Genomic DNA, 13959 nt, shown 5'->3' with positions numbered 1-13959 from the left:
AATCTAATTTCTTACCCATATTTGAATTTTCTTTATTTGTATGGTTGCTTGTGCTGACCTTAGGATACTGTTCGAGGTATTTCCTGTTTTGCAAGGTGGTTTCATTGTGCTTCCCCTTCATTCAGACAGAGCCTACTATAAATCACATCAGCATTGGGCATGGCTTGGACTCCCCTAAACCAGTTAGACTGCTGTGGCCACATACTGTCCTAACAATCTCTACACCACCTTCAATATATAAAATACCAGATCAACTGACTAATATATAAAAGCAAGAGATCAAATAAATAGAACTTGGAAAAAAATTTGCTACTCAGGGTTTTTTTTTTTTTAATTTTAAATTTTTGGCCCTACTACATAGATTCCAGAGAGGTTTCACTTACTTTATCTCATGTTGTCCTCAGTAGAAACCATGAGACAGTGTTATCCGCAGGGAGGGATCTGGGTCTAAGAGAGGGGAGAGACTGCTGGATCACACAGCTCTCAGTGGTACCATCAGAAACCACCCTCACCATGGGCCCCAGTGTCCCTAACAGGACCCCTTGCCTGGTGCAGGACAAATCTCTTTTTAGAAATCTCTTGTAAAAAGAGAAAGGTTTTGTTTGTTTTAAAACAAAAAGGGTTTTCTACTTTTAGTCAGATCATTACAGGTCAGTGCCAACCAAGTACTTTAATTAGCAGAAGTTTTGCTGAAATCTCAAAATGAGCAGCCAGATGTAAATACCTAACATTTGTGGCTGAGGACGTTAGGGCTGCAGACTTAAAAATAACATTTAATGATGTCTTTAACTTTAAACTTTAACAAAGATTATGAAAAACAGGTGCTTACTCAGTAAAATTTATTCTTCTGTAGAAATGTTCATTTTGTAGTAAAAAAGGAGCCACCGTGGGATGTGATTTAAAAGCCTGTAGCAAGACTTACCACTTTTTCTGTGCCAAGAATGACCACGCAGTTCTACAAATTGATGGATCTCGAGGAATTTATAAGTATGTATAATTAAACAGTTTTAAAGCTACATTTGGGGGAATGGAGTAAGGAATGGTTAGATTAAGACAAAGAGTTTTTTGTTTTTGTTTTTTTTTAAGATTTTACTTATTTGACAGAGCACAAGCAGGGGGAGCGGCAGGCAGAGGGTGGGGGAGAAGCAGGCTCCCCGCCGAGCAGGGAGCCCAATGCAGGGGCTTGATCCCATGACTCTGGGATCGTGACCTGAGCAGATGCTTAACCAACTGAGCCACACTGGCACCCCAAGAAAGAGGTTTTTAAAGATAATTTTATGCAAATGGTTTCCAAGTAAGAACGTGGTTTGGGGGATGGGCAGTTGGGAACCTGACTTCACAATATCTTCCCTCGGTATTATAGAAAGAAAATGAGCAGAGTTGGTTTTGGTTTTAATCTTCCTAAATGCCTTCTTTCCCAGTAGAAAGCACTGGTTGCCATACTGGCATGTGTGACCTAATGGGTGGTCACAGGACCTAGAACCAGTTCACTATTGCTCTCCCCTGCAAACAGGAGCCTTGTGAGCCACAAGTCCATGGTTTATTCATCTTGTCTGCTGAATGAATGTCTTTTCCCACCACTCTCACCACGATCTTACCTATAAAGAGCTTTTAAAAATGATAAACTATGCAGCAAATATAGTAATCAGTCATTAAGTTCTTGAAGAAAGAAATTAATCCTGTTTGAATTGCCTTTGGCTTTTAAAATCTTGCTTCCCTCTTTCAGTAATTCTTTAATGTTAATTTTGACCCAGTAAGGCATATTTCAAGTCCAACAGAATTGTATTTGTTTTATCCAGGAAGAAACCTGATCTTCCTTCTGACGAAAGGTTGCAGTTCAGTTAAATAGACAATTTAGTCAAACGAAATCAGTAAGCCAGTTGTTAACTGAATTGATTCAAGTCATGTTCAGTTTTTTGGTATGTGGATGCAGTCTAAAACATGTCATATAGGGGCACCTGGGTGGTGCAGTTGGTTGAGCATTTGCCTTCAGCTCAGGTCATGATCCTAGGGTCCTGGGAATGAGCCCCGCATCGGGCTCCCTGCTCAGTGGGGACTCTGCTTCTCCCTCTCCCTGTGCCTCTCCCCCTGCTTGTGCTATCTGTCAAATAAATAAATAAATCTTTAATAAAATAAATTATAAAGTTAAAAAGATATCTAGAAGAAGTTTTGACCTTTCTTAAAGTTATGAAATGGAATATAAAAGAAAATGATGGTCTGAAGTTGAAGAGCTAGGCAGATACTTTTCACTTCTTTGGGGTATGTGCATACATTCTGATGGAATATTTTAAATTTCAGTTGAAATATTTTTATTCACAATATTTTGAATGAGAGCATTATCTTTTTAATACGATTTTTGTGAGATCCTAAATATTTTAAAATTGCATTTGGAGGCTAGATTTTTCCCCCCTTTGGGCACACACCCCCAGTTTCATCAAAGTGTTTCAGGCACTATGTTGTTTTATTTTATCTAAATAATCACTTACTTTGTGCCAGAAATACTTCCAACTACTTTACAAATGTTAACACATATAATCCTCATAACAACCCAGTGAGGTAGATATTTATCCCCACTTTACAGATGCAGACACTGAGGCCCTGTGAGACTTAGTCATTTGTCCCTAGGTCACACAGCTGGTGAGTGGCAGAGCTGGGCTTTAGGGCTTTGGAGTTCTTGCTCTTCACCACATCCTCTTCAAGCTTAGGGGCCTATATTCTAAAACAGTATGGGCAAGCATATTATTAAAAGGAATTTGTTAAATAATTTTACATCTGATTTTGAGCAAGTTCCATAGGTATTTTATTGCTTGAGTCTAAAAAGGAATGTGTAAATCATACTAATTTTGTACCATACTTTTTATATTTGATTTGCTCAGAAACTCAGATTGTATTTTTTTTTTTTTACCTTCCCAAAGAGTTCATTATGACTTCCATAATGACCTCACGCACCCACTAGACACACTGTTACTAGCAGAGCTACAAGACTGAACAAAAAGGAGTCAATTCCTGTTATATCTTAAACTGCAAAAATACTGGTCTTGTGTTAGTAGAACCAAGGAATAGAGACTCAATGAAAATAATCATTTTTGTCATTATCATGTATCAGGTGAACTTCTATGTACTTTTTAATTTAAATATTCAGTTGTTAGAGTGCCTGTCATACACAAGGTCTCTTGCTAGGTGCAGTAAGAATATAAAGAGGAATAGGACATGGGCTAAATCTAAGAGAACCTAGCACCTCGCTGGAAGGACCAGAGGCCAGAACAAATAGAAGCACGTGGCATGATGGGAGCAGGAAGGGATTTGTATGAAACTGGCTTGGCCTTGAGTTGATAATTGTTGAAATTGAGTGATGGGTGGGGGGCTATGGGGCTTATCATCTCTTCACTTTTAGATCTGTTCGAATTTTCCATAATAAAAAAATGTAAGTGCCTGGAAAAGAAGTGTGCAGATACTGGAATCCAATGGGTGAGATTAATTTTGCTTGGGGCAGGAGATGGGTTGCTAGGAAGATTGCATGTAAAAGGCAGAAATTGGTGTAAAACAGGAAGAATTCATATGTTCCCACAGGCAAGAAGGAGCCTGCCTCCTGAGGGTCAGCACCTTAAGGAAAGGAAGGGAGCTGTAGCTGGGGGCTGAGGATAGAGCCTGGGGAAGATAGGGGACCTGAGCAGCTCCTCAAAATTCATTTACTCCATTTCTTCTTCATAGCCTGCTGTGCTGCTTGCTTCTCTTCTAGGGCATCGATCCGTTCTAGATTCATGCAGTTCAACTCTAAAGTCTGGGGGGAGATAACTGCTGAGTTAGAAAACGACTTTCCCCAAAATTCATGCATGCAATTTTGTGCTATTTATTGTTGAAAATCAGTAGAACTTTGTGTAGTCAGATGAAAATTTGTCTTAGATGTTGTATCTTTAGATATCTTTCTTTATACAGTAAAATCCCACTGACCACGATGTATGAGTTACTTACCATTGTTCAAAATGTTTCACACGCACTCCTTCGGAGAGCGTACCAACTTGAGGGATGAGAGCACAAAAGACATCTGACAGAGGCTCCGTCCGCACGTGATGAGGGTCAGTAACTTACACAGGTTTGGACAGCATTTTTCTTTTACAAATATTTAGGGTAAGGCCATCATGAAAATTAGACTAGTTCCTTTTTAAATCATAAGAAAATAGGAATATTTCAGAAGTGTAAGTAAAAATATTTAACAATTCTTTGAAATTGCATGTTTCAGAGTGTTTTGCAAACAACATGCTCCATTGACCGACGCTCATAATGGTAAGTCTCTAAAATTTAGTACTGTGGGTTTAAAGAAAGGTATACATTAGGCTAAGACGTGGAATATCCTGATTTACTAGCCTCACTGAATTAAATACAAATTTTTGAGTTAAGTTTTTAATACTTAAAAAATTGCCAGTTTCTTTGTGCAGTGTGCAGTATAATGGACTAACTTTCTTCTTTGCAAACTAGACCCACTCCCAGGAACGTCTGGTACCTCCCATCCTCACTACAGTCAGAGGGCCAAACAAGGACGTGGTAAAAACCTTTGACTTTTGCAACTGCTTCTCTTCTAAAATATCAGTAGTTATAAAATTGATAAATTGCTGCACATTCCCTAAAATTTCCTAAGAATGCATGATTAGCATTTCAGTTATAATTAAGGAAAACTGGGCCCTGGCTAACTGGAGTCACGGGCTGTACATTCACTCATGAATGGCCTCTGTATGCTGCCTGAACAGCAGTGTCTCACCAGCACGAAATCTGGAATGCTCACTGTGGACCAGTCAGGACCTCTTTGGAAAAAACTTAGTTCCACATCATGCCAACTGCATTTTTTGGTGGTAAACAACACTCTCTAAACAGTATTGTTACCCTCATTTTTCAGTCAATACCCTTTTATCAGGATTATAAAAAATATAGTTTCGATCAGTGTTTACTAATAGGGAAAGGTAACAATGTAGTCTTAATTTTTTAATTTCTTTTTTAAGAGCATGCACGAGCAGTAGGGGGTGGGGAGGGGCAGAGGGAGAGAGAGAATCTCAAGCAGGCCCCACACGCAGCATGAAGCCAGACACGGGGCTCAATCTCATGACCCAAGCCAAGAGTCAGATGCTCAACCAACGGAGCCACCCAGGCGCCCCAATATTTAAAATGTTTTTTTAATGTATTAGTTTTTAAAAGCAGATTATAACACAGTTATGAATCCTCTCCCCAGAAGAAACTATCAGTTTCATTTGAATTCTTCTAAAAATTTCCTGTACATACTATATTTTGTTTTCACTCAGACATCCTTCTATATCTATACAAATGGATCTACCTCATTTTTGAAAGGCTGCATAATATTCAACTGTGTGTATTATTATTCAGTTGTATAGCTGAATTACAACTGAACTAGTCTCCGCATGATGGACACTGAGGTTATTTCCTTTTTTTTTCTATCACATCAAATAGTGTAGTTAACATTTTTCTCCATTCATCTTTGTGCCTTTATGCAACTGTACCATTTGGAAAACTTTGTGTAGATTGCTGGGTCAAAAAGTATAAACAGTGAGACTGTGATAACAACTGGCTAATTCTCTTCCAAAGAGGCACCAGCAGTACACAATTACCCCAATCCTTGCAAATATATTAAACAAACACTTTCATCTTTGTCAGTCTGATAGGTGGAAAATTATTTTGCATGTCTTTACTTATGAGTAAAATTGAGTGTATTCCCCTTTTGATCTATACATCTGTTTTCCTATGACACAGTCTGTTTTTCTATTTAATGAACTCTTCCTAGAGGGTTCCCCATTGGCCTATTTTTCTATTCATTTGTTTTATATTTATAAGATTTTTATATTTTGAAAATTGGTGCTTTATCATATGTGTTGCAAACATTTAGTGTTAAGTTTGCCATATCTTTTGACTTTGTAATAACTTTTAGTATATAAGAGTTTTCTATTTTATGTAGTCAAGCATCAGTCTTTTCCTTTATGGATTCTGGTTTCTACATGATTTATATTTTCAATTGATTTTTCAGGACTGAAAAGAAAAAGAGGAAGGAAGAAATGTCTCTCAAAAGACATTCATGTATGTTGTATAATAAAATGACTTCATTTTATTATAGCTTTCAGTTTCTTCACACAGTTTCTTCCTTATTTTAACCATTCACATATCCGGTGAAATGGTAACAGAACCATAATGAGCTGAATGTAAAAGTTGGATGTGTTGGGTATCCCAGCACGTGCCCTTCAGGAGGTGACAGTCCTATGGCTCTGATAACACACATCCTGGTACCACATCAGTGAAAGTATCAGAGCCCACAGTGTGCTTATGGTCTTAAAATGGGCAGAGGTGCAGTAAAACATCCTTACCTAACCAAGTATTTCTCAGCTGCATGATCCACACTTGACCTGATTTGTGATTATCATAATTTTCTGCATTACTATTATGTGCAAAGTGTATGAAATGTTTTGGGGATTTGAAACCGTTTTTTACACATCCACTCATATGAGCTAAATTAATATTCGTATGAGCTAAATTAATATGAGCCAGCAACCTTCCCCTCTTGCTGTTTATACAAGAGGAGCTTGCCACACTTCTTGATGTTTTGTTATACAAAAATGATTTGATGTTTACATGTAAACTACCAATGAATATGGGGCATGATTTTTCACCACAGGCATATCATTGAATTGTATGCAAAAGACTAGTTTTCATTTTACACAATATTAAATGGCAACAGTAAATCAATGTAATCTTAATTTTTCTCTCCCTCTAGCCACCTGAAACGTTGACACCCGATAGACCTGAAACGTTGACACTCGATAGATTCATGAAGGAAGAGGAAGGCAGACACACAGGTTTGCTATAAATTTTGTATCAAATATGACTTACAGTACTTATAAAAATAACCCATTTACTTCAAAGTTGGATCCCACTTTATTCTTCTAGACTTATAGTAATTGTAAGAAAAGAAAGCTTTTATCATAATTATCTACTCTCTCATAGCCCCAGGTCAAAGTAATTTAGATGGGGATGGTCCATTGTTCTTTGGTATTAAGAAAGAAAGGATACACTTCCTGGTCTAGAAGCCAGGGTTACCTAAGCTCAGAATCCAGTCCTGTGCTACCTCTTGTACTGTGACCCCAGGAAGGGGTCCAGGAAGCTGAAGCCAGTCACTGTAGCTTTCTGTCAGGGAAACAGACATTCCATAATGACACACAGTAACTGTGACAGAAAAAATGATGGGAGCTATTATCTCAAAGATCTGCAGCTAAATTTTAGAAAGTCTTCTTGATTCAGATAATTAGTCTAAGCAGGGAAGTTTTTCTTTTCACTTTTTGTAACATTGTTTCAGTGAGGAAAACATGAGGTATGATGAAATTACAATAAAAGATAAAGGTGCTGTATTTATTATCCTATTGACTGTGCTCATCCACCACTAGGCATGGTCTGAAGAAATGACCATAAAGGGATTTATGAGAGCTGCTCTAGATCATTTCCTAAAATGTTTTTCTTATTCTTACATGCAGCTGTGAAGACTGGTTTTCTTAAGAAATGTAAGGAAGCAGGGCTTCTTAATGATTTATTTGAAGAAATATTAGACAAACTTCATTTGATTCAAGAAAGACTCATGGGTGACACTGCTTCTGATTCAGGTACTGAAATAGCAACATTTCTATGTGCAGAGACTTCTCGCAAACCTACTTCTAAAACAGACCAAACCAAAAGTACACATTTTCTATGCAATTTCTTTTCCTTATCTCATTCTTTAATACAATTCACTGTTCCAGGTCTCTAGTCTTCTATGTATCAACAGGATGTGGGTAATTCACAAACTGATTCAGTGAAAAGCAGGCTGGGGCCCTGCAAGTTGTGATGGGTTTTGCAGACGCACGTAGCTGAGAGTGACAGCCGACAGCACATGGACGCTCAGAACCACAGGCAGTTACACATCTGCCCCCTCACTGCTTGTTGCTAACATCTGAGAATAGCATCATGTTACAGTTTTGATTTGACTCAAATTCTGTTCCTTATGTCTTTTTTTGGTAATATCAACTCAAAGCTTATAGAAGAAAAAAGGAATGTTTTGTTTGATGTTGCACCTAGTTAATGTGACCTTTCAGAAAGAGCTCTTTGGGAAGCCAAAGTTCCATTTGTATATGCAAGTATATAGCCACTTAGCCTTCTTAGACCCTACACTGTGAGCTTAAAAACTTTATGATAAATGCAGTTATTTTGCAAGGAAAAGACTGACAGTCTATATTGTAGGCACCAATGTAAAGTCTATGATTATTTGAAAGGGATTATTTTCTATAGGACAAAACCAAAAAGTGAAATTAAGAGCAAACTTCCAAAAATTCATTCACTACATTCATTCATTTCCTCTTTACTTGAGACTAAGTACTTCTCAAACTTGAACATGCCTCTCAGAGCTCCTAGAGGGCTTGTCAGAACTAGTAAGCGGGCCTCACCTCTGGAACTTCTGATGTGGTAGCAGAGCCCCGCATTCGCATTTCCACCACGTCCCCGGGGACACTGCCGCTCCTCCGATGTGAGACGGAAGTTGCACAGTGCTAGACTGTTCCGTGTGATTTTCCATTCCTTATTTGGGGTTAGTTTGTAAGGGGTTTCTGCCTGTATCAGTTATTTAAATTAGAACTGAAAATGTGTTTCTCCCTACAGACCATGAAGAAATCGAGACTTCACTTTTTGACTGTAAATTGTTTGAAGACACATTTGTAAATTTTCAAGCAGGTATGAGTTATAACCGAGCAGCATAATTTATATATATACACTGAAGTAATATAATACTATTCAGGTGATAAACATCATTTTAGAAGAATGTTCATCATCTTACTAAATGAAAAAACCCACCACAAAGCAGTACGAGCCCTCACACACACAGAAAAAACGTACCCAAATGGGAACAGTCGTTACCTGTAGGGGGCCGGACAGTGCTGCATTAGATTTTCCACATTTTCTACATATACCCAATACCGCAGTAATCAGAAAAAAACTCGGTTTTTTGTTTCTACTTTTTTAAATGATTGCAAAATGGGAGGTCGTTAGGCCCCATGTTCAGGACTCAGCAGGAGCTGGGGAGGTGGCAAGGCTGTGACATTTGATGTGTACAAATTTTCATTCTCCCAATATTAATCTTCAATCTAACTGGGGGAAGGAGGGTTGCAATTCACTGACTCTAAAGATGAGCAAGAAAAAACAGTCGTTTTTGAAAAAGAAGCAAGCCTGGTGGGGGCAGAGACTTAATGGTTGCTATTTTATAAAAAGGTTTTGCTGAATCATTATACTGTACACCCGAAACTAATAGGACACTGTATGTTAATAGTACCTCAACCACTCAGTGAGTAGGTCCTCCCACCCTTAAGATGCTTTCAAAACCGGCTACATTTCCACTTACAGAAGTCAGACCAGACTCATCTGTATCAACCTGCCACTCAGCGGGACAGGCTGTGTACTGCACATCCCAGCCAGAGTGGGACACAGAACTGGGTGTGAACGGCTCCCCCTACAGTTGCACAACCACAGTGTCCTACGCTCCATTCAGATAATCAGCCTATCCTTTAATGGTCTCTTGAGAATGCTCGCTGCTAATGCGAGTATCCACCTATTTTTTAAAAGCAGCCTTTAAAATCTTTTTCTAAAAAGCCTTATTTTGTGGGGGACTTTCATCTGTGTTACTTTTCTTCCATATGAAAGTCATGTTTCCTCTCCGTGCATGGGTTAGGGTTAGTTGGGAAGATAGACGTTATAGTGTAGTACTTGGGGGGAGTGGGGCAGCAAGAGGAGACACTATTTGAAATTGCATTAGAACCAACTTTAAAGGCCTAACTTGACATCCTTACTGATACAGACTCTCTTGCGTAGTTTAATTAAAGTTGCTCAGTTCTAATGTTCCAGAAAGTTAACTACAGGTATTCTAGAGAAAGATCATATGTTTGTGTTTTAATACTCAACTTGGAAGTTTTCAAAAAACATTGTCACTGAGTAATAGTTATTTATAAAGCCTAATTAAAGTATCTTCTTCCTATGTTTCCACATTAAAGGCCTTCCTTTTTCTAAATAAAACCAAAAACTTTTATGTAACATTAAAAACTGGATGCATTTTTATGAAAGATTTGCCGTTATCCTTGATATTCGAACCACATGCTCTCTCCACTTATCTCTCAACAAATGTGTATAGTGCAGCATGAAGGTTATACAATCTCTGCTTCTGAGTTCTCAAAGATATACAAAAGGGACTCAAGCTCTAAAGATGTACTGACCGGCTTTATGTGATAAAAACTAGAATTCTATCCTGAATTAGAAGAGGAACCAGTTCCTGCTCACAAGGCCCTATTTTCTTTTCATGTGAGGCACAGCAGTGTCTATTATGCACTTGCAAGTGAAAGAGGCCAGAAATAGTACATTGTTTATAAAACTACTAACCTGAAATTTCTTTTTATCATAGGAATACAGAAGAAAATCCATCAATGTGAAGAATGGCAGAAGCAACTGAATGACGAGATTGGGGTACTTAAGGACTTAAACCAAACCGTGTGCTCTCTTCAAGGAGATAGAGACATGTCAAGTTCTACTTCAGTATCTTCTGTGTCTTCTAAGGATACCATTTCCTAAATCAGGAATGAGGCTCAGTTGCAAGCAGGCTACAAACTGAAGACCTGACCTGTGGAAGCCACACATGTTTAGAACTAGGCCTCTCCTGTCTCTCTGGACTTCAAGCTTCAATCCTTATCAACTCTTACCTGTTCTTGCTGATTGACATTTCATTTGATCCTCCCTCCCTCTTACTATCATCTCACTTCTCTCCAATAAAATGTTTCTCAGATTCTACTTGAGTAAACTGGATCACACCTCCCATCTCTCCCACCCGCTGCACTGAAAATCTTCTGGTAGCTTCATGCTGGTACATTCCGCCCCCCCTTCCCCCACTCCAGTGATCTACATTGATTCCAGTAACACAGGGTGCTCCTGGAAGTAAAGGCTCCCCAGGGCCTTTGCACATCTTGCTGTGAAGCCTTAACTGCTCTTTTACCTTTCTCTGCCTGTTCCTCCTGCAGATCTCACTATACCAGTTCTACCACTCATTTCATCGGAGTACTTTTCCTTCCCATCACTTCCCAGTGTAACCCACTGTATCTTACATCATTCTGTTAGGGTACAAGCTGTCTGAGGGCAAAAACTCACTATTCCTGTGTTTTGCTAGCAACGCATTCCCAGCACCTAGCACGCTCAATAAATGTTAAATAAATGCATAAACTGTTCTTATCCTTTGAGACTAGTTCCAGCTTATAATGAGATATAATAAATTTGAGTATTTTTACTCCACTTGTACCAAATTCACTGGTCATCACGAAGTCTGCTTTTTAAATTTCAGCCGCTGTCATTACATGGGCATACATCATCTTCAAAATATTTAAATTATAACAACTCTTTGAATAAGAACATCAGAATGAAAAACCAGGGGCGCTGGGGTGGCTCACTTGGTTAAATGACTGACTCCCGATTTCGGCTCAGGTCAGGTCATGATCTCAGGGTTGTGAGACCGAGTCCCACGTCAGGCTCTGCTCTGAGCACAGAATCTGCTTGTCCCTCTCCCTGCTCTCTAAAATAAATAAATAAAATCTTAAGGGGAAAAAAAAGATTTTTCTCAACCTAACAATATACAATTTGGATTTTTATGCACCACCACGTGTGATCCCTGAAAACCTCACATTCACATTTCTGATTTTTTACCATACTACTGAGATCTGCAATAATGCTATATTTCAAAATGAGTTTCATCCAAGTCCCCAGCATGGTGTCTAGCATGTAATAGTACTCAAAAAATACCCGTGGAAGGAATGTGGTAGAGGTGAAAAGGAACATGCCCATTCCTGTTTTAATGGCAACCCTAGCTGAAATCATGATGACCTGCGGGACAAAAATCTCTATCTGGTGGTTTTCAAATTCAGCTGCGTATCAGAATTACCTGGGCATTTAAGAAACTACAGGATGGGGGCGTCTGAGTGGCTCAGTCAGCTGGGTAGCTGCCTTCGGCTCAGGTCATGATCTCAGGGTCCTGGGATCGAGGCCCGCGTCAGGCTCCCTGCTCAGCGGAGAGCTTGCTTCTCCCTCTCCCTCTGCCTGCTGTTCGGCCTACATGTGCACTCTGTCAAATAAATAAAAACCTTAAAAAAAAATTTTTTTTTAAATTGAAAAGCAACTACAGGATGGAGTCCAGGAAGATGGTGGGGTAGAAAAGATCCCAAACTCACCTCCTCCCCCGTGGTGAGGCAACAAATACACGTCCTGCAACTCACTCTGAAAGCCACCCGAAGACTGGCACAATAGGCCTTACACAGCTAGACCTGGAGAGGCGGCCGCACGAGAAGGGGTACAGACACAGTTGGGAACTAAACCCCAGGGGTGACTCCCCACAAATGGCAGGGACATTGCAGGCACAAAGTAGTGAGGGTATCAGGCCCTACACTGGGTACCCCGGCCCTGGAGATCCACACTGTGAAGGCAGGTTCCTAAAACATCTGGCTTTGAAAATCAGCAGGGCTTCAATCTGGGAGCTTTAAAAACCAGTGGGGCTGAACTCAGGGAGAGCTGGAAAGCTATAGGAAATGGAGTCGTCATCCTTAAATAGCCAGCATGCTAAATAACGGCCCAAGACGCTGCACAGTTCCAGGAGTTTGAAAAGCACCTGGCATATAGGTAAAGATTTATTGACTAACTTTAGGATGTATACCAGAGGAGCAGGGATCTGCAGACTTTTGTTCTCTGGGAACGAAAGTGTTGGCCGGTGCTATTCTTCTTGCCTCCCACCCTAGAGAGCCAGATGCTGTCAGGAGCCAGTTCTGACACTCTCCATCTCCCTTGCCAGCATCATGTGCCCTGCCCCTGCAGAACCAGCCCATTCAACCCATGGGCCCACAGGCACCTGCACTGCCACACCCAGTGGGGTGGTTCACTTACAAACTTAGTAGGGAGGTTAAATTATATATACAAAAATTAGCCAAGGGATACACAAAACAAAAACATGTAAAATATGACATATAAAACACAGAGGAGGGAATAAAAATTTAATGTGCTTTTACAATGTGTTTGAACTTAACTAACCATCAACTCAATATAGACTGCTATACACATACGATGTCACATATGAACCCCAGGGTAACCACACACAAACCAAAAACCTGTAATAAATACAGAAAAAGTAAAGAGACTGGAATCTGAGCATGACACTACAGAAAGCCATCAAACTACAAGGGAAAAGAGCAAGAGAAGAAAACAGAACTACAAAAACTAGAAAACATTAACAATGGCAGTGAGTACATACATATCAATAATTACTTTAAATGTAAATGTACTAAATGCTCCAATCAAAAGACACAGAGTGACTGACTGGATTAGAAAAAGGGCCCATCTATGTGCTGCCTACAGAAGACCCACTTCAGACCTAAAGACACAGAGGGTGAAGGGACAGGAAAATATACATGTTGCAAATGAAAGTGGGAAAAAAAAAAAAAGGCGAGGGTAGGTATACTTGTATCAGATAAAATGGACTTTAAAACAAAGACTGTAATAAGAGACCAAAAAAGGTCATTACATAAACATAAAGGGATCACTCCTATAAGAGGATATAGTTTATGTACCTAACACAGGAGCACCTAAACATATAAAGCAAATATTAACAGACATAAAGGGAAAAGTTGACAGTAATACAGTAATAGTAGGGGGCTTTAACACCCCACTTATATCAATGGATCATTGAGACAGAAAATCAGCAAGGAAACCGTGGCTTTGATACATGAAACCAGAAGGACTTAACAGAGATATATATATATAGTACATTCCATGTAAAACAACAGAATACACATTCAAGATCACATAACAGGCCACAAAGCAAGTCTTCATAAATTTAAGACTGAAATTATATCAATTGTCTTATCCAACCAA

At 39.3% G+C, this 13959-nt stretch overlaps 1 protein-coding gene across 2 annotated transcripts in view; it reads left to right on the top strand.

Annotated features, from left to right (window-relative positions):
- PHF11 (PHD finger protein 11) overlaps positions 1–11351 on the top strand; it is a 29898-nt gene extending 18547 nt beyond the window's left edge. For both annotated transcript variants that reach the window (XM_028103879.2, XM_088021833.1), the window contains exons 4-11: positions 854–987; positions 4241–4284; positions 4477–4542; positions 6029–6078; positions 6770–6851; positions 7524–7649; positions 8677–8748; positions 10463–11351. In XM_028103879.2, coding sequence (XP_027959680.2) covers positions 854–987; positions 4241–4284; positions 4477–4542; positions 6029–6078; positions 6770–6851; positions 7524–7649; positions 8677–8748; positions 10463–10629 — 741 coding nt within the window. In that variant the 3' untranslated portion in view covers positions 10630–11351. The remainder of the gene's footprint in view (positions 1–853; positions 988–4240; positions 4285–4476; positions 4543–6028; positions 6079–6769; positions 6852–7523; positions 7650–8676; positions 8749–10462) is intronic.
- Positions 11352–13959: the final 2608 nt, after the last annotated feature.

This window comes from Eumetopias jubatus, unplaced genomic scaffold, assembly GCF_037043125.1.
Source record: "Eumetopias jubatus isolate StellerSeaLion01/CBP00866 unplaced genomic scaffold, mEumJub1_p1.0 scaffold_3, whole genome shotgun sequence".
Lineage (NCBI taxonomy): Eukaryota > Metazoa > Chordata > Mammalia > Carnivora > Otariidae > Eumetopias > Eumetopias jubatus.
This window is presented reverse-complemented; position numbering and strand designations above follow the sequence as displayed.